Here is a 27,727-nt window from a genome sequence, read left to right as displayed (position 1 = left end):
GGCGCGGGGCGGCGGCGCCGCCGGACCTCGGCCGGAGGAGGGGCCGGGGCCGCTCGGCCGTGCCGCCGCTGCCCCGCTGCCCGAGGTAGGTCCGCGCTGCCCGGCGCTCCGGGTTCGCGCTGCCCGGCGCTCCGGGAGTCAGCGAGCGCTTCTTGCTGCCCTGCGCCCGCCCGTTCACAGCGCTTCTCCCCCTGCCCGCCGCCGCCCCTCTGCCTTGCCCTGCTGCTCCCCAGGGATTTTTCCCGTCCGCGCGTCGCCCCTTTGGGCGGCAGGCCCTTCGCTGTGCTGCGGGGCACTGTCCCAGCCCCAGGGATGCTGGCGGGGATGTGACCTGCTCCAAGCAGGACCGGGTCGGTGGCGGCCCCGCGGTCACTCGGCTGCTGGAGAGGGGGCCGGGGAGGGTTCCCAGCGTTCAGGCTTGGAATGCTGAAGTTAGTTTCACTTTTACAACGGGATGTGGATATCGCTGTGGCTGAGCCTGAGCACACACAGGGAGGCATGCAGGCGAACTTGTGGCCTGCCAGAGGTCACCCGGCTGTTTGCTCCCTGCCCGGACAGCCGCGATCCCGGTGCACTCCCTCAGGAAGGCACCGCTTCTCTCCTTTTGCAAATCTTCTATGAGGGAAATTTGCTTCGCTGCAGGCTTGGGTATGAGGTGCGGTGTTTTAGTACAAGCTGCTCCCATCGTTAGGTTTTAGTGTGCCGAGATAGTGACATGGTGTGACAAGGCTTCTTGTTTTTTGAGAGGGAACATTATGCGCTTTGAGAACCCCCTCAGCATGCTGAAGAGAAACATCAAAATACCTGCAAATTCAGTACAGTAACCTTTGCTGGTGGACAGATGCAGTCGTAGGAAGGCGACGCTTGGAGCTGTTGTAGATAACTGTGTGCTTCCCTTCGTGCTGTCGTTCATGTGCTAGTCCCTCTGTTTCACCAAGCCGGGAGTTCAACAGGACCTCTGAAGTCTTTAGGTATATAGAGATTTTACTTATATAGAGATTTTACAAGTTTGAGGCATGAGGACAAACAGGATTTTCCAAATGATTCAGATACAGAGATTGATGTATTATCAGTTAAAATTGTGTTGGAAGCAAAGTTCAGATTTTTGAAGCCTATCTCTGAGACTCACATCTTTTAATTGCATATGTATCCAACGGCCTTAGGATCCTGGATATTTGATGCTGGAGCTGGCAGTGTCCCTGCAGAAATAAGCAATGGCACGTAGGCTTCACTGGGAGTGAAGAGACTGAGACAGAAGATAAAGGACTTTTTCTCTGCAGTGGGAATCTGTTCCAGTGAAGCTTTTCCATTTTGCAGAAAATTCATATTAGGGTGAAACCTGTTGTTCCTGATCACACATAGGCTCACTGCTACTCAGTAGTTAAGGTCTTGATCTTCCAGTTTTGGCCTGTGTAAGCATTAGCTGTATACTTAGTGCTGGTCGTTCTCTTTTAATCAACTGCCTGCCATGCAGCCTGTGTTCTGCTTTCTTTCTGTGTGTTTGTTAGATCTGACTGTTCTTGATGCAAAAACTTGTGATGGTCTTTGCCTGGTTTATGTTGGCAAATGAATATAATTGGAAAATTTAAGTTTCCAGAATTCTTTTTAAGCCATACAGTTAAAACTAGCTGCATAGAACACATTAAAACCCTTCCTTTACAGTAATCAAAACAATTACTAAAATTGAAAATTTGTCTCTAAAGACACCTCATCAGACCAAGATGCAACAAAATTCACTGAAATTGAATTGATGTCTCACAACAGTATGAAGAACTAGAGTATGAAGTGTCTGGTTTATGTTTTACAGCAGATGCCAAAGGAGACCAGAACTTTTGCACAAACAGTGTCTGACTTGAGTATGTACCTGTATTATTTTATTACTTTGTCTTTGCTGCCATCAGGCTTTACCATGCTCCGAGCCTTTAGTCACACAAAGGGTAGGTGTGTGTTCCACCACGCTAAGCGCTGGCAGCACCGTAAGTCTGTGCTGGCCATCAGGAGGGAGGATGTCAATGCGTGGGAGAGAAGAGCTCCTCTGGCACCAAAGCATGTTAAAGAGTTGACAAAGATGGGATACAAGGTCTTGGTGCAGCCATCAAACCGGAGAGCCATCCATGAAAAGGTAAGGTCCCATTTGGAGACACAAGCAAAGTCATAGTGCAGTTGTTAACCATAGTACAGGAAAAATAATACTCAAAGGCTATTCATGAGGAAACATATAAAACCCCCAGAAACAAGTAAATTTTGTTGCTAAATGAGGAGTTGTGCTAATGGAAAGCGAAAGGAGTAGTTTGTTTAGCCTTGTAATGTGATATTGGCACCATGGTGGGTTTTTGGAGTTGTTTTCATTAATTTTGTGTCCTGTCATCACTCTCCCTAGAAGTTCTAGGTTCTCTTGAAGCAGAAGCTTGGGAATTTCTTTAACGTTGGTGTTTTTGTCCTCTGTTTGTGAGAATTCAAGAACTCTTAAAAACGCTGTACTTTTTAAAAGAGCAGGAAAGATGAATCTGGTGAATTCCACTCTTGCTTCAATCCTATTCCTCATGTGAAATGAGGAGATTTTTTTCTTTAATGCTGTGAGCTTCAGGACAGAGAGCTTTTACAGTTTTTGTAGCAGCAGTAATACTGTGTTGTAAGATAACAGAAATTGGGAATTAGTCATTACTTGCAGATACCACCTTTTTATTAAGACACAATGCTTTTTTCACCAAAGTGCAGATCATACTATTGCATTTCCTTAGAAATAGCTCATCAGCTTGGACTTGCACGTACACAATTTTATAAAATTGCATGTTACCAGTCTTCATATTTTTGAATTTTCCATATTTCTCTAATCTTATTTCCAAGTATTTGAACATCTTACAAAGTGTTTATTATTGCAATACTGCAAGATATTTCAAATTTAGTGAAATATCCTTTTTGTAGTCTGTAAATATAAGATGAAGTACTTTACTCACACATAATTATAATTTGGCCTTGTATAATAGGATAATAGCATGGTAATTCAATTTGATACTTGATACCTCTTTATCAAAGAATTTTGTGAATGTATCACATGCAGTAACTTGTTTCTGCTTGGTAGAATTATTTATTTTTCCCTCTGTTCTAGATGCTAATATGCTGAGATCTGATTAAGAAAAAACACAGAAAAATCTTCTTTGATTTTTCTCTTTCATAGGAGTACATCAAAGCAGGTGCCATTATTCAGGAAGATATTTCTGAGGCTTCACTGATAATAGGTGTGAAGAGACCTCCAGAGGACAAATTAATCCCAAAAAAGAACTATGCCTTCTTCTCTCACACTATTAAAGCCCAAGAGGCAAACATGCCCCTTTTGGATGAGATTTTAAAACAGGTAAATTATGTCATATTGAAGATCATTGTCAATTAACATGGGATGGAAAATGAACTTAATGCTTAAGTGCGATCAAGAGCTTGCGGCCTAGTATGGTTACTTCCAGCACACATACTTGTAAACGAGGCTAACGAGGATAGTTTTTGGTGTCCTTTCCTGAAACTGAGTATTTCTTGCTCAGAGGATCTTGTGTTTGCAGTGTTACTCTCTTCATGTGCATGAGGCAGATAAGTTGTGAGCATGGTGTGCTCAAGGGAGGCTCTTTCTCTCTGAGCACAAAGAGTTGGGAAGTTACTAAGCTGGAGTGCAATCTGGCCATTTCAGAGGAAGGCAGCCAGTTCATGCAGAAATGAGCAGCCTCTTGCCAGAGGATGTGAATGGGCCTGCAGCAGCTGGAGTGGCACATTGGGAGCCCTGTACAAAGAGGGCATGGGCAGTGCAGACACTCTTTCAAACAAGAGTTCAGTGCTGCTGTTATGTTTTTATTTTTATACTTTATCTTCTTACCGTATATAAACCCATGAGGCTCTATCAATAAAGAATGACAAAGGCATGTGAAAAGGTAGTTCCTGGGAGAGCAACGTGCCACAGACTGCATTCACTGAAAGTTTTAATACTCAGTTTGCTGTGTATTTTCAGGAAATACGACTGTTTGACTATGAAAAAATGGTTGATCATAAAGGAATGCGAGTTGTGGCCTTTGGAAAGTGGGCTGGTGTAGCAGGTATAGTGTATAAAGTAAAGGCAGGCTTGCAACAAGTGACTTCCTGTAATACTTCTGGTTGTCTGTCCTTCCTGGAAGTTGAGGCTTGCAATGTGTTTTTAACTGCATTTTGAATTCTTGCTTTTAACAGCTTTTTTTCCATTCTGGTTTGTGCCTCCTGCTTTCATGAGATGACATGTCAATTAGTCATGTGGATTCCTGACAAATCTAATATTTTATGCTGTTGTCTTGAAGTCCTGTTTGTCCATTGAACTATCTGGAGCATACTAAATATCAAGAGATCAACTGATTAGGCTTTTGATAAAAAAGAGGCTGCTGTCAGTCCCAAGAGCTTGAACAATATCTGTTTGTCACTGTTATGCATTTAATCTGATTCTTGTGTGGCATGGTTCTCATTTCTTTCTACTGAACTTTAACACTGTTTCTTCAGGAGACTCTTTTATTTCCTTCTTTGGAATCCGGTGATGTGGATACACCTCATAAAAGGATATCTGAATATTAAATGGTGCCTTAATGCATAATGGGCCAAGAGCAAGTTTAAGGTCATGGACTGCTATTAATTTTCTCCTTCTCTGGTTTTATGTAGACTTTCTTTAGAAGCAAAGTATTAATATAAAAACATGGGAAAAATACCTGGGATGATTTGAGACTTCAGTCAATCTCTGCAATTTCTAACTATGCATATTTGTAATTAACACTGATGGACTGATGGTCCAATTGTCTATTATTTTTTAACAACAGGAATGATCAACATTCTGCATGGATTGGGTTTGCGATTTTTAGCTCTGGGTCATCACACTCCCTTCATGGTAAGAGTATTTTTTATGTATTTTTCTTTAGCTGAATAAATTTTGGTATCTGCTAGTTATCTGTATTTGAATATGGAGAATATCTTGATGGATCTGTGCCTTTGATTTCAGCACATTGGGATGGCACATAACTACAGGAATAGCAGTCAGGCTGTGCAGGCAGTTCGGGATGCCGGGTATGAAATTTCTCTGGGACTGATGCCAAAGTCAGTGGGGCCCTTAACATTTGTGTTTACGGGCACTGGTAATGTTTCTAAGGTAAGAATTGTCTTCAAAATGAAATGCTATATAATTGTTAATAGAAATTCTTGGCATTTGATCTCTATCAGGTTAAATGGGTTGATGGGTTCATTTTGTTTGCTTGAGCTTGACATTTTCCTTTGCCAGTAAGAATTTTTAACTACCACAAACTAAGATGTTTAATATGAGGTCATGCCTAACCAGGCTGACATGCTAAATTCTTATCAATGAACATGGATTAAATTTTATTGCTTCTTTCTCCTTTCCATCCTGCATGATTTCTCTCCCCCTCTCTCTCTCCACTGTTGACTCTGTCCTCACAAGGTAAATTAATCACTCCTTTAAAGTATGGAGGAAAGAATTATTTTTTCCAACACCTGCTGAGTTTTTATGTCTGGATATCATTGACTTGGCTTACAAGTTCTTGACTTTAGGGCTATTTTTTGTGACATAGGGAAAAGACTTACCCCTGGTTTTGGCAATAAGTATCAGTTAACAAGGCTCCAGCTATAAAACGAAATCACTGCCTGCATAAATATGTTCATTCTAGCCAAAAGGATGATGTGTCTGAAAATCATCTGGTTGTGATCATAGCTCATTGGGGAAGTCATCTTGTAGTTCCTGGCTTTTAGAACAGCCTGGTTGATGAGGAGTGGCTTCAGGGATCTTTCCTAAAGAGAAACTGCTCCTCAGAGTGGCAGCAAAACCCTCTTGTGGCTGAGTTGAGGTTTCCTGCTCAGCCATTAGAAGTAAGAACCAGGCACTGGATTGTGGTTTAGGCATTTTGCAGTAGTGGGGAATGATGTAAATTCCTTGCACATAATGCCCAAGCTGCTTAGTTTTGGGTAAGCAGGAGTGTGTGTGAAACAATGTGTACATCTCTGGAGCTGTTCTCTGGCAGGGCTGTCAAATTGTGTGTGAAATTTTATATTTGTTTTCAAACACCAAGTGAGCAGTGTTACATGACATTTATGGTCTGCTTCTTCTAAATCCTTCTTTGTGATTTCAGGGTGCTCAAGAAATGTTCAGTGCTCTCCCATGTGAGTTTGTGGAGCCCCATGAGTTAAAGGAAGTTTCCAGATCTGGAGGTAGGCAGTGACAATAGTGATTAAAAACACTGAAATCCTTTTTGTCCAAGTATAAGAGCTAATTTTTCTTTTTTACTTCAGACCTCAGGAAAGTCTATGGAACAGTGCTAAGTCGTCACCATCATCTCGTGAGGAAACGTGATGGACAGTATGATCCAGTAGACTATGATAAACATCCAGAAAATTACATTTCTCGCTTTCACATTGATGTGAGCATCTTTTCTGTTCTTTTATGAGGGGTTTTCTACAGTGTGTTTGTACTTACTACACTTTTGCATATTCATCATTTGAGAGAGCATTAACCTAAAATGCTAGACCAGGTCCTTCTTGAAGTACTAGGTGAAAACTTCAGGCATCTGTAACTTTGCCTGCAGGTTGCACCCTACACAACTTGTTTAATTAATGGCATATACTGGGAACAAAATAGTCCTCGCTTGCTGAGTCGGCAGGACACTCAGAAGCTGCTGGTGCCTGTTAAATCTGCTACTGGTGCAACGGATGGCTGTCCTGAATTACCACACAGGTAAGGCACTCATTTCACTTGTAACAATTTTGCAGCACAATGATTAACTTGTAAAGTTAGGCAGTTTCACCTCAGTACATAGTAAATGATTCTGTTTATTTTACATTGTTCCTGTGGCATGTTTTACACTGCCCCATTGATTTCACTCTTGTTCTTTTGTGCTTTGCAGTCCTATTTTCACAGTTTGGAGTTTTTTAAAACATTACAGTAGAAATGATTAGCAAGTATCAGCTGTCTTTCTGCAGAGGTAGTTCTGCCACTGATTTTCATACAGAATCTCATACAAACAAAAGTGTGGTATTTGGGAATGTACCTGCTGCACCAGTATTGGGAGAAGTTTCTATGCCTGAGCAGAGTTTCAGGGAAAGTTCTTCCTACCCTGTCATTTGGCATGTACAAGTTCAATAACTGTTCTTTACCACCTCTTACTTCTGCAACAGGTCCTGGAAATGCTTCACAGCCCTGAATAGTTTTAAGGATAGAATGTAGGGGGCAAATCAAGGGTTAGTCTCCTTTCAGTGGGGATGGGAGCTACCCTTTCTCTAATAGCCCTGACACAGATTTGGGGAGGACATGAAAATACATCCTAGTGAGGAGTCAGGTCTTTGTCTCTTCTCTGCCAGCTCTTGACACCTTTCTTTCTCTAACATGACGAACAAAGAGTTGAAGAGTTAACCTTCAGTGGAGCCAGAGGCTGTGCATTAGGCTAATGAATGCTCCACCTGCACCTGCTATCTGTGAACTGGTAGGAGGCAGCTCCTTCTTTAGGCTTCCCTTTAGGATGGGAAGTTAGTTTAATGCAGGACTGCATAGGCATGACCTGAGGGAATTGGTAGATGGGAAATGAATGGGAGGTGTTGGCCACACATGGCATAGAGAGAAGATATCATGGGTGAATGGATTCTGTCAGTCTTTCCATGAAACTGGATGCTCTTGATAGGAATTCAAACCTGATGACTACAGTAGGGCCAAATTTCCATTATATTTCTGGATACCATTTTTTGTGTTTTGTTGACTTCTAAATTGGTTGAGATGAAGAAGGCTACAAGTTGCATAGATCTTTTCACATTTCTTTTATCTCCTGTTCACTTGTGACCTTTAATACCTGTGTTTCTTAGTAATTTGTATAATGCTCTCTTTGTATAATGCTGCCTTTTTATTTTAATTGCTTTAGGCTTCTGGCCATATGTGACATTTCAGCAGATACTGGAGGATCTATAGAATTTATGACTGAGTGTACAACAATTGACAACCCATTTTGTATGTATGATGCTGACCAGCATATTACTCATGACAGGTGGGAGAGCCCTTACTTTGTACTATTTTCCTTTGTAACTTACAGAGTGAAACATTGAATTGAAAAAATCGTGCATTTATAACACTTCTGAAAGGTGATGCCTTTCAGGTACTAAGAGGTAGCTTAGAAGAGCTGTTTTCTCTCTTTCAGTGTTGAAGGCTCGGGGATTCTGATGTGTTCCATTGACAATCTGCCAGCTCAGCTTCCTATAGAAGCAACAGAGTACTTTGGGGATATGCTTTTCCCTTATATTGAAGAGATGGTAAGAGCTTATGTGTCCAACAAGAAGGTAAAAGGCTCAGAATTTGGTCTGCTTGTTTGTTGCTTTTCTGGTCTCCTGTATACATTCAAAAGGAATCTGCTGTAGAACATAACTGACGTTGTACTTCAGAAAAAGAAAAAAAAAACTTTTGAAGTCTTGAGGAATCCTTTGAAAAGGAAACATGTGAATGAGACATGAGTGACCTGGATGTCTTAGGGATTTGTCAAGAATGCTGTCTGTAGGAAGAAAACAGGCTCTGGCAGGTAGTTCATTGTTTCTGGACCCTGCACCAGATATAAACATCTGGTTTTCTTGGGCACTCAGCAGTCCCTCACAGTCAGACTGCTGTTTGAATTCCTGTATTTTCCTAAAAGTCAAGTGATGCTGATTGCAGCCAAAAGTGTTTCAAATATACAAGATATTGGTATTGTTGCATGCATTTAAATATTGCTCAAAATCTTAATGTTTTACTTTGAGAAATACTTGGTAATAAAATGATCTGATTTGCAATAACTTATCTCCACAGCTGGTATCAGAAGGCTCAGAACCTCTTGAAAAACAGAATTACTCGCCTGTTGTTCGAGATGTAAGTTTTGCAATTTTGCACCCTTCTTGTCTTCCTCTGCTTTGAAATATACAGACACATAAAGCCCTCAAAATCTGTTTCATATGTTTCCAGGCAGTGATTGCGTCCAATGGCTCACTGACACCTAAGTATCAATATATCCAGAAACTGAGAGAGAGCAGGTAATGTAGGCTCTTGAAGTTTATTTGATTCAGGATTTAAAAAGCCACTCTGTCTGCATTCTGTCTCTCCTTTTACATTCATTTATTCTTGTGTCTTGGTGGAATGCGTCTATACTGCACTGTGTCTAAATGTCTTCTAGGTTGATGATCTTATTTCTTCATGCACATTGCCTAAATCATTAACATGTGTTGTTAGTAACTTATATTGAAGTTGAGAAAGTGGTCATTTTTCTGTGTCTTGCATTATGAAAACTGTTTTACCAGAGGCAGAGAGCAGCCACATGCTAGATTTACTCTGTTACTCCTTGCCCTTTTGAAAAGGATGTAACATACAGTCATTTGAAAGGAATTGCTGAAAGCAAAAGTCTCTTGAATATTCCTTGAATCTAGTTACTTCTTGTATGGCTCAAGTGCTGTGCTGTGTAGCATTGTTCTGTGGCTGGGCGTATTGAGGAGACTCTGAGACACTCAGACTTTGTTATATTCATCACATACAGCTTCAGCTACCACTTCATCCCCACCCTGTCACAGCAGTTATGTGCCAGTGGTAGCCTAGGGTGAATTAAGCTAACAAAAGTATAAATAAGTTGTCCATCCCTTCCATTTCCCTTGCCCCCTTACTATTAACAAATATCTATAGTTTACACGTGAAAAATGTTAATTTCACAGTAAGTGGGTTCATGTTCCTGGTCAGTGACAGCTGCACTGTACATCTTACAAACATTTAAATTGGTCTGACCATAAGCACTATGCACTAAAACCAGTGTGTTGACTTCTGCATCTCAAACCCCTCCAATTTTCTTTGGGACTTCTGGTTATGAACTATAGGTGAATTTTTCACACTAAGTAATGTGCTATTTGCCTCTCAGAGGCTTCAGCTCACAGTGATTTTTGTTATGTGCTCTTTGTTATTTGTGCCCTTCGAGAGGCTGTCTCAATAATATTTTTTTTTATTCCTCACACAGTGCAAGGATCTGATATTTTTTTAGCTTCCTCCCTAATCACTTGCATGATCTTTTGTGAACTACCATGGAGACTTAATTTCCAAGGGTGTTTTTTTTTGGGTAGATTTTTGATATTTCTGCAGATATGTGTGCTGCATGTGATGTTCATTTGTTCAGTGGTGTTATTCACTTAGCTGTCAGAAAAGCAGCACCTGCTAACAATACTGTCCTTTATTTTTCAGAGGTAATGCAAGTGAAAGAAGGGTTTTAGTGCTTAGGATGTGATGGTTTAGATAGGCCCTATAGGAATTATGTGGCTTGTTTCCTCTCTAGAAAAGTATTATGCTACATCTAGTTTAGTTTTTGAGGGTTCTATTTAGACTAATTGCTAATACTCCTTCCAGTCTGTGAACATTTCAGATGTTGGACAGCCAGACTGTATGAGCTGAACTGTCTTGGGTGCCATTAGATTTACCAAACAAACTCATCTACATATTTGCACTCTTACTTGCTTCTTAACTCTTACTGATTTCCCACCCACAGCTGTAAAGGCATATCACATTAACAATGTAGATGTTATTTGTAACTGAATTATTAAAACTCATTTATAGAGAGTAGGCATGATCTGGAGCTGTGTAGATTCTGTTCTCATGCTTGATGGGTCATTTGGCAGCTCATGTTTTTGCCTGTCCTAGAGTAAACATGCTGTGTTTGATCCAAGTGTGACTACATTCTGTACACCAGAAAATTTTTAGTAAATATGATAAGTTGGATTTCAAAATCCAGCTTGCTTTCATATAAGAACTTCTCCTTCATCAACACTCCAAGCTACCTACCACTTCAGTTCCCTAAAGCATGGAGAGAAATTCTTCTCTTTCCCTGCCCATAAGAGTACAGTTGTGGAAGATGTTCTGATAGGAGGAAGACAAGGAAAACCCTGGGATCTGAAATATAAAGGCTTAGGAGAATTTCTGTGAATGTATTAAATAATGATTTAGCATTTTTTTAGAAAAAATCAAATCTGTAAAACTTTTATGAAGGTCAAAATTTACAGTAATCTGTAGTAATAATTTGGGTTAGAGAGTTGATACATTGGTACATACCATTCAGATTTAATTATCTGAAAAGAATGACTTTTAAAAAAGGCTCTGAAATAGGAGTAAAGGAGGATGGAGCATCTGAAATTTTGGAGAGTAATTCAAGCTTTACAGTACTGATACAGTAAGCTGGAATGTGCTTCAGACATATGATATTGATGTATTTGGCATTGATTTAACACTCTTCACTCACAGTAGTTTTTCATTGGTATTATTTGAAGCCTTGTGCCCCTAAATATGGTCAGATACTTCTGCCGTGCTTTAGGTTGGGCAATCGTGCCCTGGTTTGTCTTGCTATTAGGTGTTTCTCTGGCAGACTTCTGTCACATCTATCATTGTTATGGCCATTTTTGAAATGGAAAATCACAACCAAAATACTGACTTCTGACTGCCATGAGAAGCCTCAAAAACATCTGAACCAAATATTATTTAGTAGACATGTGGTTGGTCCTCTTCTAAGGTCAGCAGGTTTCAGCAGAGTGGACATCATCTTGTCAGCTACAGGTCAGGATTCTGTCTGAGGCATAATCTGCAACGCTGCTATAAACTCTTAGTGGACAAAGGGGAAACTGAGGATCTTGCTTTGATGCTTATGAAGATTCCCATGAGACTGTATCTTTGAAAGTCTGACCTATTGTTGAAATTTATTTTCAGGGCATGGGATAAGAAAAGCCAAGCCTCAATCTCCTTTAATTAGATTAAACAGTAGTGCAGTGAACAACTTTCTCAAAAATAAGAAGTGCTTTAAGAATTTTTTCTTTTGCTAAATAATTTTTATCTGTGTAGTCATATGTTAGACAGTTTCACAATCCTGATTTTACAACTTAGTGCAAATTTAACCTAAAGGGAAAACTAATTATAAACAGCCAAAATGTGTATTCCTGCTATGATTTCTGAGTTTCTGAGAGCATATTTAAACAGCTGCTGAGTGTATAATTCTGTTGACTGAAAGAAATGCAAAATCTGATGTGAGTACATCATATATTGAAAGTCAACAGGAGATCAACTTCAATTTATTTATGAGAGTAGTAGTAGTTAGGTTGAAACACTGCGATGGTTTCCAAATCTGAGTCCTTGTCTGCAATGATGATTTCTTGGTTGGGCATTAACTTTTATTTGACTTTTATTGACTATCATGTTTCTGTGGTGGACTAATATGAACCTAGTATCATTTACAGAAACATTCTTTCACCAGCATGATTTTGTGTCTTTTAAGAGTTGCTGTGATGTAAAGGGAGCAAGGCAGAGCCTGGAATCCCTTTCTGACAGCCCAGCATGACATTGGTGGCCCTCAAGTTATCAGGTTACAGTAATTTGGCCATTGGAAAAAATACAACTGAGGAAGGTTTTGATGAAGAGCTAAAAGAAATTGGAGAAGCATTGGGAATGTTGATGGATTTGATCATGTTTATGTTGGAGGAATGGAACTAGAAGTTGTGCAGCAGAAGAATGGGAGCAGCACTAGATAGTCCTGGATTTGGCAGCTAGGAACTTGACTCGGTCTGAACAGAGCTCGTGCTTTGTAGACTTACTGACACATTTCTTCTGTTAACCTGGGCAGACTACAGTTTCCTTCTGTGTGATTTTAAATTTTGCCTGTATCACCTTCTAGGGAGCAGGCTCAGTTACTGAAGATGAGTGGTGAGAAGAGAGTTTTATTGCTTGGATCTGGCTATGTTTCTGGCCCTGTGCTTGAATATCTCACTAGGGATTCCAACACTGGCATCACAGTTGGTATGTAAGAATTTGTTTTTATTACAATATTACAGTATTATGTCTTACTGAAGCATGTGGCAGAACCCTTCTCATAAATAATAAATGGATGTGGTTCTGAGAAGAGATAAAGGAAATCTTTGTTATTATGCACAGCAGAAAAGGATTTTGCAGCTTTGTGAGCACTTAGAATTTAAATAATTGATTTGAAAATGACATAGCCATGTTAGAAATTAACTGTGTGCATGTGTAACCTGTAGGGAAATTGGAAGAATTTTTCCTTCTAACCCACTTTGGGTTCAGGATTGGTTTTGTAGATAGTCAGTCACTTTGTTGGTCTTTGTCTGTGTTTTCATCCTCACACAACAATAATATGAAAATGTTTTTATAGACATCTCTATGAGTTAATTAACTGCTTTCCTTAAAATGAGTGTCTTGATGGTAAAAACTTCAGACTGTCTTTCCCATGAGCACCAAATGGCTACTTGTTTATTCCTCTGTTTTGGTTTTATCTGTAGCATATTTCAGGCTGGGCATCTCAATAATTCTTTTTTGTACCCTTAATGATGACTTTACCCTGATTCTGGGACTTCAGATTTAAAACTCAGGCTCTATTGCCTTGTTGCCTGAAACATAACTTTGCGGGCAAGTGGTTTCCCTTAGAACTTACAGTTTTATTGTGGTTGATTGTTGTTGTTATTGCATTGATTTTTTTTTTTTGTCATGCTATTTTCATACTTGGCTCTTGGCTGCTTTTTCTACCCTTCATGGTGACAACCATAGTACTTTTAACCCCTGGGAAAAGATTTAGAGGGAGGAAGAGGAGAAATCTAGGAAAGCTGCACCCTTGTTGTGAGCAGTGCCTGAGGTGGTGAAGAAGGAAGGATTACAGCAATGTGCAGTGCCCATCCCCTTGTCACTACACAGGTTCCATCCACTCCCTGCAGTGCAGTAGCAGGAAGGGAAACCAGGTGAACTGGAAGATCTGTTTTGCCAGGCACTGAACAAACATAGCCTCTTATCTGGGTAGCTGAAAAACATGCAGTTTCTACAGCACACATGCACAAAAATAGCACAGAAGGAAAGGGACATGAAGATATTACTTGTTTAATGTTTTGATAGCAGGCAAGTAGGTGCAGAAAACAAAATGCACATCCAAGTGCCATGTTTGGTTTTGTACTGTTAAGCTACACCACTTTAAGTCCAGATGATGAAGACTTTAATTGGGAAACCTTCATGTAATCAAATTTTTTTTAGTTTGAATTTGTGGATGATTTTGCCTAGCTCTTTTCCTTCAGCACAATTTGATTTGTAGGATATAGAGAAACACCTTCTGGTAATGTTTATTTCCCACTGACTGTGGAAAGGCCATAAGGGAATAAGGCCCTAACTCAGAGGCACAGATGCTTTTAATTCTCCATAACCTTGTGCCCTTCTGCTGCCTTCTTTGACTGTTCCTTTTTCCTGGCTGTGTTCTCTGGTTTGTGCTGGCAGCATGGTGAGCTGGGAAAGGAAATTAGTCAGATGTAGCAAATACTGCTTGTGTTACTGTTGTTCTCTTTTTCAGTTCTGCTTTCCTTATAATGGTAAGTGCTGATGCCTTTTAATTCCCCAGGAGCTTGTGCCCCATGTGCTGTCTTCTTTGGCCACTTCTTTTTTGTTCTCTCTGGCTTGTGCTGGCAGCATGGTGAGCTGGAAGGGAAACCAGTCAAAGGTGGCAGATACTGGTGGTGTTAGTGTGGATCTCTTTCAGTTCTGCTTTCTTTATAATGGTAGTTAAATGAGGGCAGGCAGAGACTGGGTTTATCCCATTTAGTTAAAATACGGTATTTGGGACTGGGAGGACTAAGCCATATGTAAATATTAAAAGTAGTCAGTTTGAATCTTTTGCTCACACTTGATCTAAGCTGAAGCTTATTGTTTCTATCTTTGTCATTTTTAAAATTGTGATTGATGTGAATTAGTTTTTGCTTTAAGCTATTAAACTGTTCTTGACTGTAAATAGGTATTCTATTGAAGTGTGTTGAAAGAGTTTCAAAATACTTCTTTTTAAACATGTGGAATGAGGGATTGAGTAAATTTTTCTGAACATATTTGTTTACTAAATGGCTGGTTTTTCTTCGACTGTTAGTGAAGGAAAACATGCATGCAAATGTTTCTCTTTGGTAAATATGGCACACTTATACATGGCCTGCTTTAGACTTAGCTTCATCTCTAGGTAATGGTTTATTGTTTTATATTTAAAACAGTATCTGTCATGAAGGAGCAACTTGAACAACTGACAGAGAAGTACAGAAATGTTACTCCAGTTCATATGGATGTCCTTAAGCATGAGGAAAAGCTGTCCTCCTTGGTGAAAAACCACGACCTTGTGATCAGGTTAGATTTCTGTGTAAAACATGATGGCTCAACCCTAAGTCATGCTGCTTCTTTCCCATAGTTACTTGACCTAAATCAACACATAAACTTATTTTTAATGGCCAAGATTTGGGGTGGTATTTGTGCATGTAAGTTGTTGTAACTGGCTGCTGCCTTCTCATGTAGCAGGGCATCAAAACTTTAAAAGGGGTTTTGACTTCTTCAGAAGTGTTCACCATTAGGTGGATTTCCTTGTTAATGTGAAGGGCCAGTTGCATCCACAAGCTTATGTGTCTCTGGGATCAAATTTTCATGTTCACAAGAGGAGGCAAAATTCTGGCATCTTGGTAATTTCTTCTGAATATCCCATTAAGAAAAAACTCATTCCAGATAATGATACAGGGAAGGAACTTCATTGTCCTTGCCATTTTGTTTCTTTTGCCATAGCTGTCATGAATGTTACTTCTGTTCCGTGTAAAATGTGCTTTTCACAAAGTAGTTCAAGATCTTTGTAATGCAAGCTTTCTCAAGGACAGTTTTGCATCTTCTAAACCTCCAGCATGCTTGTTTAGAAGATGTCTTTGGAAAGAGGTCAGTGGTTTGTTGTTCACAGAGAAGTGTGATGCCCTCTCAAGAATGACTTCCCTATTGTTCAGTGCCCTGTTCTGGGTGCATACAACAATGCTGTCCTGCTAGGGTACTGTTTCACTTCCATTGGTATGGAATTGCTCAGGGCAAGGCAGGTGCGACTGTTTTTTTGAGCTATTACTTGAGCTCTTTTGTAGGCATTCAAAAAACATCTGAGTGCCTTTCCAGTGACAAGATAAATAACTGGTTGAATTTTGATGTTGCATGATTCTCCTTCCTTTGTAGTTTGCTGCCTTATTCAGCACATCCTTTTGTTGCTAAGAAATGTATTGACAACAAAGTGAACTTGGTAACAGCCAGCTACTTAACACCAGCCATGAAAGAACTTCAGGAGAGGTAGGTGTGGAAGTAGAATCTCCCTGGTGTTGCTTCCTTCTTTAGTGCATTATCTGAATATTTTGTAGTCTGTTGCACCTGCAACACTTGTGAATTACTGCTTTCCAAATTCTTTCTGCTTCTCTTTCTGTGATGGAGGACCAAGAAACTTTCCCATGTTGCAATGAGTGCATACCCCAGCCTGGTTAGACTAATGCTCTAAATAATGGAATGTATTTTTTTGCCTGCATCATCCTATTTCATGTTAATGTACCTTTTCCTCTTCCCTCAGACCTGTTAAGATGTTTGAGCTGGGCTGATATTCAAGCTGAGTAGCTGTGCTGTCATATTCTACCAGCAAGCTTGTTTGTCATCCTTTGCCTTCCTGTAATAAAAACTCATTTCTTGGTTTATTGTATCTACACTTAATCTCCTTCATGCTCTTCTTTTGGATACGCCCACTGTATAATTCTCAGACTGGTGACAACTGTAACTAATGTTTCTGTTGTCCTACTTACTAAATGCTTGGAAGTTGTTTTGAGCGTGAAGCTTAATCTAGGTGCTCCTCTGAGTCACAGTATCGGAAAATCTGTAGTGCATTCAAGTGAAGAATTGTACATGCTGTGTCTTTACAAAAGATAAAACAACAAAAACTAGACTGGTAGAGAACCAGTGTTGCAGAAAGTGAAAGATATTTAGGGGCTTCTCCTACCATTCTTATTGAGAATATAGCATGCGCTCAGGAAAAAAAATAAAAAGGGCACTTCTCATTTGTCAAAAGACAAACTGATTTTGAAAATAAAATAAATCCTTGGTTTGTGGTGATGTGTGAACTCCTCTGGGACTGTAGGCAACTATTAGGAAAAAAAAAAACCCCAAATACTTGTAATTTTGGAAAGCAGACATTTTAGTCTCTCTTCCTTGTGGGAGCTCTTTGGGACAATTATGACTAGCTTTGTGCTGCTCTCTGCATTATAGCATTGTCCAGGAGATTGTGGGATATGGAATAGCTGTTAGAAAATTATTTTCCTACCAGCACCTGGGTGTGGAGAAGTAAGAGAAAAAAAAGGTTAGAAGGCTTTTAGATGGTTGTCACTTTTCAGGGTTTTATATCTGCTTTTGTTTCTTTATTCCCACTAGCTACAGACAGAGCCCAGAATTTACTGTTTTGGGGAGGGTTCACTGGGCAGATTGGACAGATTTATGGAATAAAAGGCCAGCAATAGTGAATATTCTGATGGCTCTGTGTTTCTGTTACTTTTAGTGTAGAAGCTGCTGGTATTACAGTTGTCAGTGAAATGGGCTTGGATCCTGGTCTTGATCACATGCTGGCGATGGAATGTATTGACAAGGCGAAAGAAGTTGGTGCTACGGTAAGGTTGACGCGGAGTGTGTAGTTCTGCCAAGATTATATTAGTAAAGGTCTTTTAACACCATGCAGGTTTGAGCTTGTCAGTGATGTGTAACAGATTCTGGACATTTTACTTCTTCTGATGCTTTGAATTTCATAGCTACTAACTCACTTGGTGAGAACATCAACTAAGATGGCCCTGCCCCAGTGTATCGTTTCCTATCCCTTATGGGCAGTGCCTGTAGTTTTTCCCTCCCCACTGTAGATCCTTCTCATCTGACCATTTGAGGAAAACCAGAAATTTTAAGAACTGATGGGTACGTCTCTATGCATCCTGATCTGTTTTCTCTTCTCTGTTTCTTTCCTGTGGATAAATCTGGCAGGTTATATCGTACACCTCTTTCTGCGGTGGCCTGCCAGCTCCAGAGCACTCTGACAATCCTCTGAGGTACAAGTTCAGCTGGAGTCCGCAAGGAGTGTTGCTGAATACAGTTCAGTCTGCTACGTATTTAAAAGATGGAGAGGTGAAGTAACAGGAAAATTTTCATTTAAAAACAGATAAAAACTGTGGTATTTGGCTAAGGGAGGAACTGGGACTTGTAAGATGCTGCATTTACTTTCAAGCTGGTGGCAGCCAGTTGCCTAAGCCAGTTGCATAAATCACTTAGGACTATGTTTGGAGCATGATGATACCTAGCTGCTGCTAGCTTAATACTTACTGTGTGGAAACTGGTTGCCAGGAAGGAATTTATTCTAAAGACAAAAGCAGTGGATTGGAGTTGATTTTTCTGGACACAACTTCCATTCCTGTTGGATGTTGCTTTTGCTATTTAATTGCCCTGCCTTTGGTCCTGTGAAACAAAGGTGAGAATGCTTGTCTATCTAGTTGTGTTAATAAATCAAATAGCTTCATTTTGTACTTGCACAGTGGATAGTAGAACTCTTGATTCCTTTCTCTTTTGGTGCAATGTGTAATACCAATAACCCACTGAGTGGGTTTTGTGAAATGCTTTTTGGTCTGCTTTATAGAAGCTCTGTTTTGCTGTTTGTGCAGGAGTCATTAGACTTAACCTTGCAAATGTCACTGCTTCTGTTGTGTGTAAACATTGTAATTGATTTGTGCAAAGCTATTGCAAGCCATTATCACATTTCTGCTTTCCAGCACTATTTCTGCTGTCACTTGCTCAGAGTAGTTACTGCAATTGTCAAGGAGACTGCCTTGTATAACCACTGTAAAGTTTAGCTAGTTACCTAAAACTTTGATCTGCAAGACTTATAAATCTTTTGAAATATAATTTTCTATGTTTTATGACATTTGGTGCTCTACTGTTTTTATAGAAGTAAGAAAGGAGAAGTCCAGGGGTTGTATGTTGGATCATTATTTAAAAAGCAATGAAGTATAAGTTTCAGATGAAAAGGGTTCTTGGAAAATGTTGAAATATTTCTATTTCTGATCTGGTTCACCCATTGCTAGGAGCAATTAGATCATGCATATGAATGAGTCATTATGCCAGCACTAGATGAGCTTGTCAGTAAATTCAGCAATTTTCTCTCCTTGCCTCTAAATACTTATGTCTTTGACCATTGTGTGGGATTCTTTCACACACCTGTCTTGCCTGGAAAACACAAGAGTATCTTTTGGCATTGCTGCAGGCTTCACTGCTTGAGTATTTCTTCTATAAGTAAATCTTGGCCCTTTGCTCAGAAGTCAGAAAATGAGTTTGTATTGATGCTACATAGCAGGTCTGGGCTTTAGCTGCTTGAAGGAAATAAGATTCTGGGCTGTGGTTGGGAAGAGAGTGGCAAGAGAACTACTCACCCTTTTTTTTTTTCCTTCCATGGTGCTTTGTAGCTTCAAGTAAAGACACACATGGGCAGTAATTTTATATCATGTGGTATCACTTGATTTATTTTAATATTTTTTTAAAACAATGAACAAGCATCCATCATTTTCTTTATATCTGCTTTCTCTCCCATATAAAAACTACCAAACAAAACCTAAACAAGATAATAAATTATTTGACCAAAAAACAGAGAGCTCATGGGTGGAATCTCCCATCACACTGGGGCAGTTAGAGACATGCTCCAAAATGGCATTAATGTAAGTGAAATGGGAACCTGCCATTTTAATATAAGTGCAGCAGGAACTAACTGTGTGTGTGAGAAGAACATGGCTTGTTTTAGCCCTTTGATGGCTGACACATTGCATGCTCTTCCTGCACCAGGTATGATTAAATGGCTTGGGCAACTGCTTTATTTAGACTGGGCCTTTGTTTGCACTTGAATGCCAAACTTGTTTTTCCTGCTTTTGAGCATACTTTATCTTTTCTGTTCTAAAATAAGTTGAATACAACTGCACAAAAATAATATTTGCTGTTCTGTCACAAACTTTAGATTATCAATATTCCAGCTGGAGGAGCGTTACTGGATTCTGTTACTCCAATGGATTTTTTCCCAGGATTAAACCTTGAAGGTTTTCCTAACAGAGACAGTACAAAATATGCAGAGCCATATGGTATTCAGACAGCTCGTACTTTACTGAGAGGCACCTTAAGATACAAAGTAAGTTGTTGGTGTTATTGTTAGTAATTATTGTTTTCCTCAAGAGGTGAATGTTGCAATTTCAATAAAAATGTGTATTTAAGCCTTTTGTAGGTTTGCACTTGCTGTTTATGAGCTCCCCATTATCCCAGTTGAGAGACAATTGAAAGCAGTTATTTTTTTTAATGTAACTTTACCTGGTGTATTTAACAGGTACTTGCTGCAAAATGGAAAAATAATTTTATTTGTTTTAGACAGTTGGCCAGTTCTCTTGCATAGTCTGTGTTTGCTCTTTTTATTCTGGCTCTGTATCTGGTGTCAGATCAATAGAAGATACAAAAAAAATTAAATAATTCTGTGCTCTTATATTCCCATGGAAAACACAGTGTAATAATCTTACAGAAAATTATGATTTTTCATTAAGCTGAGAAGTTTTTCATTAAGTAACTAGTAATCTTAAATTTGAGAAGCTTTATAATTTTGGTCCGCTAAGTAAAATGTTGAGAGATAAATGTGTTTCCCTTCTAACTGATCGAGTCTTTTCCTTTAATTTGTTAGATGTCCAAAGCAGAATAAAAATGCTTTGATGTTTTTCTGTCAGATTTTCTTTTTCTTTATTTTTTTCAGTCAATATACATTAAGAAGGAATAAACCTAGAACGATACTGAAGGTTTGAAAAAGCTTTGATGGACGTTGTATTATGTCTGTTAAGGTTTATGCTAGGGTTTAAGTTCTTGTTATTTGTCCATAGCCTGAGGAAGTTGTATGTCCTTTTTGTCTTAATTCCTCTGTTGCAATACAACAGGATTTTTTCTGTATTTTTGGGAGGGAAGCTTGCTTAGATAAAGGCATAGAAGAAGGAAGGCCTATATGAGGGAAAAATAAATTGCAATAGCTCTCTTTCTGTCAGTCTAGATACAATCTCTTTTTCAGAAGAGATTGTAAAAATATGTGGGACATGTCTATCTCATAATGGAATCCTAATATGGCAATATCTATTCCATTTCGTGCCTGGTAAAACTTTCTTCTTTAGTATGGGCTCGTGCAAGGAACTGCAGAAGTGTCAGGGTGCCACGCCAGGTGGATATCAGTGTGCTGCAGGAATGCTGCTCCTGTGGTTAGTGCTGTTCCCTTATCCCACAGCAGGGCCAGCACTTTGGGCTGGGCTGGGGTTGGCAGGGCTTGGGGAAGGGTTTCCATACCTTTGCCTGCATGGTGCTATTATTAGTATTTTTTGTTTATACTGTGTTGACATTCCAGCACAGAGTCACTGTGCTGAGCAGGACAGAAGTTAGTGTTGGCCCTTTGCATGTGCTGCTGTGCTGCAGAGCAGGAGCCAGTCTGTTCACTGAGGAGCCAATCATCTCCTAAAAGTGCCTTTTAGAGATTAAGTTTAGATAGCTAATGGAGTCAGTTTAAAAGAGGTGTCACACAGAAGGATCTCACTGCAAGGCCATCTGAGCTGATAACCTAGTGCTCCTAATAAGTGACTCCTAATTTAATTAGTGTTCTTTCAGTGTGCTTTATTTCCTTCATTCTGCTTTTTTTGTGTTTCTAGTCACTTGCATGTAAGTGCTCTCAGGTATTCAGCAGCTGTGTGGGAATGTTAATGGGATACAAACTGAAGTAAGCAGAAATCAGTCGAGACTTAGTGTGCAGCCTAATGCAACCTTTGCAGTTCCTTTTAAACCATTCTGCTTTGTCTGTCTGATATTCCTGAAGATGAAAAGTAAGCACACAGGATTCTTACCTTTAAAAGCAGTCCGTGTGATGTCCACAGAATCCCAGTGGTGTGAACTGGGTGAGCGGAGTTCAGCATTGTGCTCTGTGTATTCAGTAGTTTGTTTATGGGCCAGCTGGCTGATACAACCCTGCAGTGGTGGGCTGGGATTTCAACCGGTGCTGGCCAGCTGAGCCCTTTGATCTCAGCAGCCAATGGTACTTGCCATGGAAGTATTGATGACAGAATAAAGCATTAAAAAGAAGTATTGAAAAGTGGGGAAGGGTGGAGAGGGGCTGGGGAAGACACTGCTCTGTGGCAGTGTCCTCACTGACAGCAGGTTGTTGTGCCTGGCTTCCCAGGGAATAATGATGGTTATGTCTATCACTGCATTCAAACCAAGGAGAAATACCTCAGTTTCAAGTGATTAATATATTTAATGCTGTTACTCTTTTATTTCAGGGATACTCCAGAACCATGGGGGGCTTTGTAAAACTAGGATTAATTAACCCAGACCCTTACCCTTTGCTAAGCTCAACTACACCACCTCTAACCTGGGTAAGTTACTCTGCCTACTCTGCCTTCTTTCCTCTGGTTTATTGATGGTTTTCTTATTGCTAGACTTGGGTGTACTTAGCAATGAGAATCTTCTGTTGCATCCCAATCTTTGATTTTTTTCCTGGAAATTTGGAGAACTTTCTTCAGCAGGAATGGAATAAGGTGCTGGAACAGGTTCCCTGATAGATTCTGGGGTGTCTGACATTGGAGGCTTTCAGGCCTCAGCTAGGCAAAGCCATGGCCATATTTTTATGAATTGTCTTATGCTTTTTGTTAGTCACAATCTAGTACTCAGTGCTCTGAGTTTGCAGTGTCCAAATCATTACTGGCTCATAATTGTCAGTGTAAAAGCATTTTTCAGGGCATCAAGAAGTAAGAGCTTGTGCATAAAGGGGTATATTGATGTTTTTTTCTATTGAAATTCTGTACAAGCATTTGTTAGATCTTCTGTTATGCAGCTTTTCTGTCTTGATTTTGGGTGCCTTACTTCATCTTTATCCCAGCCAAGACATGAGTCTGATGTGCTGCTCTTACATTTGGCAATCAGAATTTTTGTTGTCTCTGTAGAGACTGGGTATTTCATATTTCAGTATGGGGTGGAAAGAGCTGAAGAATGTCTTGAGTGTTCTCAGAACCAAGAAAGCAGAAGGTGAGGAGGCCACAGTCTTGCTTGTCTCTAACTAACATTTAGTTTTGGGAAGATGAGCAAACTCCAAGAGTTTTTGAGTGGCCATATAGGAATTACTTTTTTTTTTCCTTTTTTAATTTTTTTTTCTAATTTTGTGATTTTTTTTGTCTACTTTCAATTTTAGAGTTGATAGTTTCAAGTTTTCTTTGCAAAGACGGCTGGAATTTCCAGTTCTTCTAGCCTCAGTGAATAAGTATAAAGTGTTATGTAATCTGTAAAAATAGCTGTAAACTCATTATTCTCACTGCAAACATTTAGCAATGTTTTTACATCTACTCTGTCAGGGAAGTAGAAGAGAAAGGCTAACATGAGCTTGTAGACTGCAGTTCTTGCTTATTTCGTATGTTGCTCATAGTTCTTTTCATTATCCACCTTGCTGTGAATGAAGCAAGCAATAATTAGCATCTGGGTGGCACAGAATGGCCTTCAGATATGCACAAGTATCATGAGAAATCTCTTTGGTAACACTCACAGGATTTTGCCAGAGCTTCGTTCATCTTATTGGTCTGTTTCCTTCCTTTTGAAAGGGACATTCTCCATTTCTACACCAACTGAAAGATATTCTATCTCTAAATTTTCACTCTGTCATTTTCCAGGGGGCTTCTCTTTCATCCTAATATTCTCCTGGTGTTCCTTGTTTATGCAAGTTTTTATGTTCTTTCTTTGCTGCCAGAGGAAGGGGTAAGACTAAAATATGGGGTGGAGGAGTGGAGTACAAAGTCTTTCAGGAAAAGATAAACCCTATTTTCACCTGTTGTGATTAAAATTCTCAAATTTCTCACTTTCCCAGTACATATAAGCTGACTTCTCTGAAGTCCTGGATTTTAACTGATCTTAGTAGAGTAGTTAGTTCTCAAAACCTTGCATGAGATGGAGTGGGAACAGATGTCAGACCTTCATGAACCTTTTGTTTTCAAACAGAAAGAGCTCATGTGCAAACTGGTTGGAATTGAGTCACCTGCTGAGCATGATGTTCTTAAAGAAGCTGTATTTAACAAACTGGACAAGGACAAAAGTCAGCTGGAAGCAGTGGAATGGTAAAATGTTCCAATGATTTTGAAAGTTTAAAAATTAAAAAAAGAAATGTTTGCAATTCTAGCCATTTTGGTTCATGTTAACACTGTTAAACTGCTATGCTGAACAACTAGAAATTTAAAAAATGAGATGAAACTGCTGATACGCACTGATGTAAGACTTCCTCATTTCTTGTGCCAGGTTAGGTTTATTGGGAGATGAACCGGTTCCAGCAGCAGATTCCATTGTAGGGGCTCTTGCAAAGCACATGGAGATGAAGCTGCCCTTTGGTATGAGAAAAATTCTTTTTCACAGGTTTGAATGGAACAAGGGCAATATCTTTTATAAGCCTTAATTGGATTAGTTTTCTCACCTTCATTACTAAACCTTCATGATAGGTTTTTTAATATATTGTTGTGTTCCCTACCTCCCCAATTTATCCTTTTCTTTTCCTGTTACACTTTTAGTTTGATCCTAGTGTTCTGTCCTTCTCTGTTGCCTTCAGTCACTTCCCTGATATACATGCTGTGTATGTGAAGTGCCTGGCTATTCAGGAACCTCATCTTGATGTGACTGAAATACAAGTAATGGATAGTTTGTGTGCTTTTCTCTTAGGCACTGGAGAGAGAGATATGATTGTTATGAGAAGTGAAATAGGTCTCAGGCATCCGTCTGGCCATTTGGAAGACAAATTTATTGATCTGGTTGTCTATGGGGATAACAAAGGATATTCTGCGATGGCTAAAACAGTAGGATACCCTGCAGCCATAGCTGCTAAAATGGTTCTAGATGGTAAGTGGCTATTCCAACTTCAGTAACAGTATTTCAGTCCTCTTTATCTTCCTGCCTGTAGAAGGTAAATACATAGTGTCTCTTAAGTACATTTATGTGTATTTTTTTAATTTGTCAGATGCTTCCTGTCTACTGTACAGGAATTTTTAATCTGCATGTTTGGATGTTCAGATGTTCAGTGACAACTCTTAATTTACTGCTTAATCCACAAAGATTTTTAAGTCCTTTAATATTAAATGTTACACTAGTATAGACAAAACCTTTAGCATGATAAATTATAATTGATGATGTGGCAGGGCTGAATGACTCAGCAGTTCCCTGCACCTAAATCTGGCTGTGTCCAGCACAGCAACCTCCACAGAAACCCTACTGTGAAGCTGCCAAAGCTTTCTCAAATAAACCTGGTAGAGGACTAACACTGTTTTTTTAATGCCTTTATTTCAGGTGAAATAAATGCCAAAGGCATGGTCATACCTTTGACAAAGAATGTTTATGGGCCAATACTTGAACGTGTTCGGGCAGAAGGCATTATGTACAGTACTCGCAGCATTATCAAACAGTAACTGAAAGCAGTGGATTTAAGCAGGTTTTGGGTTTTTTTTGTTTCCTCACCTCCCCTTTTAGAATCTCAGTTGGACCAGCTAAAGGCAGCAGCTACCATTTCATAGGCAAGTGTTGCCTTCTGTAAAACTGCCACCAGGCTTGATGCAGAAACTGTCAATACTCACAGGTTGTGATATTTTCCTCTTAAAATTGTTGAGCTTTCATGTACATGTTTCAGCATCGATCAGATCTTTCCTTATATATTTTCTAAAATATCTCAGAAGGTTTTTGTTTTTTGTTGTTAGAGTTTATCTTGTAAGTGTATAGGGTTGTTATTGCGACAAATTTAAGCTGAAAAAAAAATCTATTAGTGGATTATTTTGTGGTGGAAAAGTCTGGGTAATGAACTCCATTGATGAAGTTTAATTGTTCATGTGGTAAAAATTATTTTTCAGAAAAATGGAGATGGACATGATACTTAAATTTTAAGTCAGGTTGTCCCTTTCACTTTAGCAGTATTCATGAATGTTTTCACAATAACAATATGCAAAAAATAGTTTAGAAATTCTGCACTACTAGCAAATAAGTTCCTGTTACATCTTGAAAATGTTCAGTTCTTAAATATTTGAAACCTAGATCTTAATATTTTTAATCACTTCATAATGAATGTAAATTTAAATTTATTGGAGGAGGAAGAAAATTAAAAGCAGGCTTCCCCCCATACCCTTTCTTGTTACAGAGTGGAAGCTGGTTGCAGTATATTGAAATACCTGCTGTTAGGTGTTGCCTTGTGCTGTGGAGAGAGCACATTAACATTTAGCTCTGCAGCTCCGAAGGGCAGTCTGAAATACAGCACAGTTACTGTGCTTAGAAGATGCTCCAAATGACATGTTTACTCTTCCCACTTACACTGTGTGCCTCATCCAAGTTAAGTACTGTTACAAAGGGAATACAGCTTTGAAATGCACTAGGTTTAGAGGTTTAAATTGCCACTTTTTGAGTTAGCTCCTGTTGTGCTAGCATGGTTTTGAAGCGTTCACTTGGGAACCTATGCCTACTACTCAGTACTGTGTCACGTTAGCCTGATGGAGTTTGCCAGTTCATTTGCTGCTGAGTGCTGTGCTGTCACATGTGTCAGCCCTGCTCTAGCTGCAGTTTAGCCACATCAGTCCACAACTGAACTTTAGCCCAAGTGCAGGTTCTCCTTAACATAATACCAATTGCATCCTTTCATTTCAGGCCTTCTTCTCTGGCTTTTGCTTAGGGATTTCTATACCACCTTGAAACTAAGCATGGCTTAAAACTTCACTAGTCAGGTCTGTGAGGTGCAGTGCTGTGGGCAGATTGTATTTGCACTGGTACCTGTGCACCTGCCTAGAGCTTCCCTTTTCTAAAGCTGAATACTGATGCAGGAAGCTGTCTGCTTTCAGCTTTGCTCACAAATGCACTTTGCTGATAAACGCCTTTTCCTTCCTGAGAACCAGTACTGTAATCACAGTTCCAAGAGGCTGGAATTCCAGATGTTGTTTTGCATGGTAGGAAAAGCAGCCATAACAATAATTCAAGTTTTGATCTTCAGGTTTTGCTGCTCAGGATTTGGATTTTCTCTGTGCAGATGCAATGAAGTAGCAGCTGCTAGGGAGTTAGGTGAAAGGAGCCAAAGGGAGAATGAAGGGCAGGTGTTACTGTGAAAGAGAAGGACTTTTTCTACTGAACCAATGCTTTTTTAATGTAATGTCAAATTTGGATTCTGTTACAGTTCCATGCATATATATATCACACAAAATCCTGTCTCCACCGAGTTCTTTTCCTTCCCACTGACCTTACAGCCTGTTGGTCTGTTGTCTGGCTGGTAGATGCAGCTGGGATAAGGATGGAGCCTGCAATGTTCTGCTCTCTGCTGCCTCCTCCTTCTCCAGGTAGATTAATGGCCTACAACTAAGGGTTAAGTTATGTTTGTACCTGCTGGTCCCTTCCAGTCCAGTGCTTGGTGGGACCAGGATTTTACTTGAGAATTCTGTCCCCTCCCTTAGCCCACAAATACAGAGTTGTTCCTCTGTATATATGCATGCACCATACTTGCTTTTCTGCCTTGGAAATGCAGTATGGGATGAAAATGAGATTTTTTTACAAATATCCAATATTTTTGGAGCACTAAAGAATGAGAACTCCAGTGTTTTCATCAAGAAACACAGCTACTATTTTTGAAACATTTTATATTGCAATATATTTCTAATTCCCAGTGCAATGCTGCATTTTGTTTTCTATGTTTAGACTCAAATGAATTTATTGCTCATCTTTTTGTATGAAGATTATACTTCTCAGTTCTCTTTGCATATTACTGGAAAGATAATTGTATCTTATACATGAGATTGCTTGAAAAATAAATCTGAACTCTTC

The 27,727-nt window shown here is 39.5% G+C and overlaps 1 protein-coding gene across 3 annotated transcripts; it reads left to right on the top strand.

Annotated features, from left to right (window-relative positions):
* Nucleotides 1-16: 16 nt before the first annotated feature.
* Nucleotides 17-27,727, top strand: AASS (aminoadipate-semialdehyde synthase). 3 transcript variants are annotated; one of them, XM_064702724.1, is made up of 24 exons: nt 17-85; nt 1,902-2,122; nt 3,179-3,355; nt 3,995-4,079; nt 4,821-4,888; nt 5,000-5,146; nt 6,138-6,216; nt 6,298-6,425; nt 6,591-6,739; nt 7,914-8,036; nt 8,187-8,298; nt 8,825-8,884; nt 8,978-9,045; nt 12,699-12,820; nt 15,049-15,178; nt 16,031-16,141; nt 17,385-17,493; nt 17,855-17,995; nt 19,866-20,033; nt 22,195-22,290; nt 23,900-24,015; nt 24,194-24,282; nt 24,608-24,784; nt 25,229-27,727. In XM_064702724.1, exons 2-24 carry the CDS (start codon nt 1,910-1,912, stop codon nt 25,345-25,347), a joined length of 2,787 nt encoding a protein of 928 aa, XP_064558794.1. In that variant the 5' UTR covers nt 17-85; nt 1,902-1,909; the 3' UTR covers nt 25,348-27,727. The 3 variants fall into 3 exon arrangements, with proteins under 3 accessions (XP_064558794.1, XP_064558793.1, XP_064558795.1); XM_064702723.1 differs by lacking the exon at nt 17-85 and having other exon boundaries at nt 1,647-2,122; XM_064702725.1 differs by lacking the exons at nt 17-85; nt 1,902-2,122; nt 3,995-4,079 and having other exon boundaries at nt 3,248-3,355.

The sequence above is a fragment of the Zonotrichia leucophrys genome, chromosome 1A (genome assembly GCF_028769735.1).
Source record: "Zonotrichia leucophrys gambelii isolate GWCS_2022_RI chromosome 1A, RI_Zleu_2.0, whole genome shotgun sequence".
NCBI classification, from domain to species: Eukaryota; Metazoa; Chordata; class Aves; order Passeriformes; family Passerellidae; genus Zonotrichia; species Zonotrichia leucophrys.
Note: the sequence above shows the minus strand (reverse complement) of the source record. Positions and strands in the feature narration are given on the sequence as shown.

Bases quoted from the DNA above. Each gene is read 5' to 3' on its own strand.
- AASS (XM_064702723.1), top strand. From the start codon at position 1,781: ATGAAGTGTCTGGTTTATGTTTTACAGCAGATGCCAAAGGAGACCAGA. The intron at 6,217-6,297 runs GTAGGCAGTGAC...TTTTTACTTCAG, and splicing joins GGAAGTTTCCAGATCTGGAG to ACCTCAGGAAAGTCTATGGA. The intron at 8,037-8,186 runs GTGGGAGAGCCC...TCTCTCTTTCAG, and splicing joins CAGCATATTACTCATGACAG to TGTTGAAGGCTCGGGGATTC.